Source organism: Limulus polyphemus, unplaced genomic scaffold, assembly GCF_000517525.1.
Source record: "Limulus polyphemus unplaced genomic scaffold, Limulus_polyphemus-2.1.2 Scaffold4244, whole genome shotgun sequence".
NCBI lineage: Eukaryota > Metazoa > Arthropoda > Merostomata > Xiphosura > Limulidae > Limulus > Limulus polyphemus.
This window is the reverse complement of record NW_013669854.1, coordinates 89,972-92,267: the sequence shown is the minus strand read 5'-3', so window position 1 is coordinate 92,267 and position 2,296 is coordinate 89,972. Positions and strand designations below refer to the sequence as shown.

General features: G+C 31.3%; 1 protein-coding gene across 1 annotated transcript in view; it reads left to right on the top strand.

Moving 5' to 3' along the window:
* Positions 1-2,296, top strand: part of LOC106470842 (cat eye syndrome critical region protein 2-like) — a 41,154-nt gene that overhangs the window by 9,864 nt on the left and 28,994 nt on the right. The window contains exons 4-5 of the mRNA XM_013931412.1: positions 1,056-1,177; positions 2,000-2,080. Of these exons, the coding sequence (XP_013786866.1) occupies positions 1,056-1,177; positions 2,000-2,080 (203 nt within the window). The remainder of the gene's footprint in view (positions 1-1,055; positions 1,178-1,999; positions 2,081-2,296) is intronic.

Below are 2,296 nucleotides of genomic sequence, written 5' to 3'. Positions count from 1 at the left end.
TCAACATAACAGGCTGCTCAATATGATTGTTTACATTACATCAACATAACAGGCAGTACGATTGTTTACATTACATCCACATAACAGGCTGCTCAATATGATTGTTTACATTACATCAACATAACAGGCAGTACGATTGTTTACATTACATCAACATAAAAGACTTCTCAATATGATTGTTTACATTACATCAACATAACAGGCAGTACGATTGTTTACATTACATCAACATAAAAGGCTGCTCAATATGATCGTTTACATTACATCAGCATAACAGGCTGCTCAATACGATCGTTTACATTACATCAGCATAACAGGCTGCTTAATATGATTGTTTACATTACATCCACATAACAGGCTGCTCAATACGATCGTTTACATTACATCAACATAACAGGCAGTACGATTGTTTACATTACATCAACATAACAGGCAGTACGATCGTTTACATTACATCAACATAAAAGGCTGCTCAATATGATTCTTTACATTACATCAACATAACAGGCAGTACGATAGTTTACATTACATCAACATAACAGGCTGCTCAATATGATCGTTTACATTACATCAACATAACAGGCTGCTCAATATGATTCTTTACATTACATCAACATAAAAGGCTGCTCAATATGATTCTTTACATCACTGGGAATATGAAGCTTTTCTTTCCAGCAAGTTCAATGTGTGAGTACCCTAATTTGAGTTATTAGGCAACACGTCCTCCCCAGTTATACAGTTTTCATATTAAGCTGAGGACAAGTGGGGCTCCCGTTGTGTTTATGATAAAATTTCCTCATCGATGTTCGTAGTATCTGGAGGAGACAGTTGTTTGTTCAGGAGGGCAAAGATTCTAGTGATCCAGGGATTAGAATGAAGAATAGTAATAACTAATACTGTACTTGCCCTTAGCACTAATACTGTACTTGCCCTTAGCCTCTCTGAACACCATTTGTTGCTCTCATACTTTTGCCCTGTGATGTACATGTATATAATTATTGTTTACGAGTCAACCTATTAAACATAGCTTGTTAATTTTCAAATCAATCTTACAGGGACTAGAAGCTGACCATTTGCGTGCACAATCTTTGGGTCGTGATGGTGAAGGAAATGAGTATTGGTATTTTTATGGTACCAGGTTGTACAAAGAAACAAAAACTTTGAAGAACAAATCACAGTAAGTATTAGGTAATGTGTTTCTGGTAGAAGAACGAATCACAGTAAGTATTAAGTAATGTGTTTCTGGTAGAAGAACGAATCACAGTAAGTATTAAGTAATGTGTTTCTGGTAGAAGAACAAATCACAGTAAGTATTAAGTAATGTGTTTCTGGTAGAAGAACAAATCACAGTAAGTATTAAGTAATGTGTTTCTGGTAGAAGAACAAATCACAGTAAGTATTAAGTAATGTGTTTCTGGTAAAATAGTTGCTGCTCCTCGTGTAGTTTGTCTCTAATCTACATGTTTTTACACCAAATGTATGAAATTTTAAAAATGGGGAACTGTTTAAAAAATGAAGTTAATATAAAAGTTATGTACAAGTAGCAAATATATCACGATGTTTGATTAAAACTTTAGAAAAATTAAAATGTAAACGGTAAGGTAGAGAAAACTGATTACTAAAATACAATTTATTAATATATAATTCAAATATTAAAAGAAAAATCTTTAGAGTTATAAATAAGTACTTTTTACATTAATTTTGTTAAAAATTTACATAGTAGGAAAAAAATGTTTTGATTTAATGAACTTAAGTACTCGATCGTAACTAAGCTGCATTCATAAAAGAAAAGGCATAATATTTGAAATTATTTAAACTTTATAAGGCAAATTGAACTACACTTAATATTTAGTATTATATAATGTTTTGAACACACAATTTCTACAATTTTTTTCAGAGTAAGTTGTATATATATATATTTTAACCAGTAACAGTTTGCTGTTGGATACTTTATTTTCGCTAACAATAGTGGTAGTTTATAGATTCTTTATTTCTCCAGAAAAGGTAAAGGTTTCCAGGAGATCACCATTGGTACCAAACATAGAGCTACGAAAAAACAAAATGAAATAGGGACAGAAAGGTGAGGGTTACAAAGTATCATAGTTGTTGAACCATTGTTTTTACAGAAATAATGTAAATACTTACACTTTTGATGTATAATAATTGATCTGTTTATACTTGGTAGAATGACAGTAAAATAGTTGATCTGTTTATACTTGTAGAATGATAGTAAAATAATTGATCTGTTTATACTTGGTAGACTGGCAATAAAATAATTGATTTGTTTATACTTGTT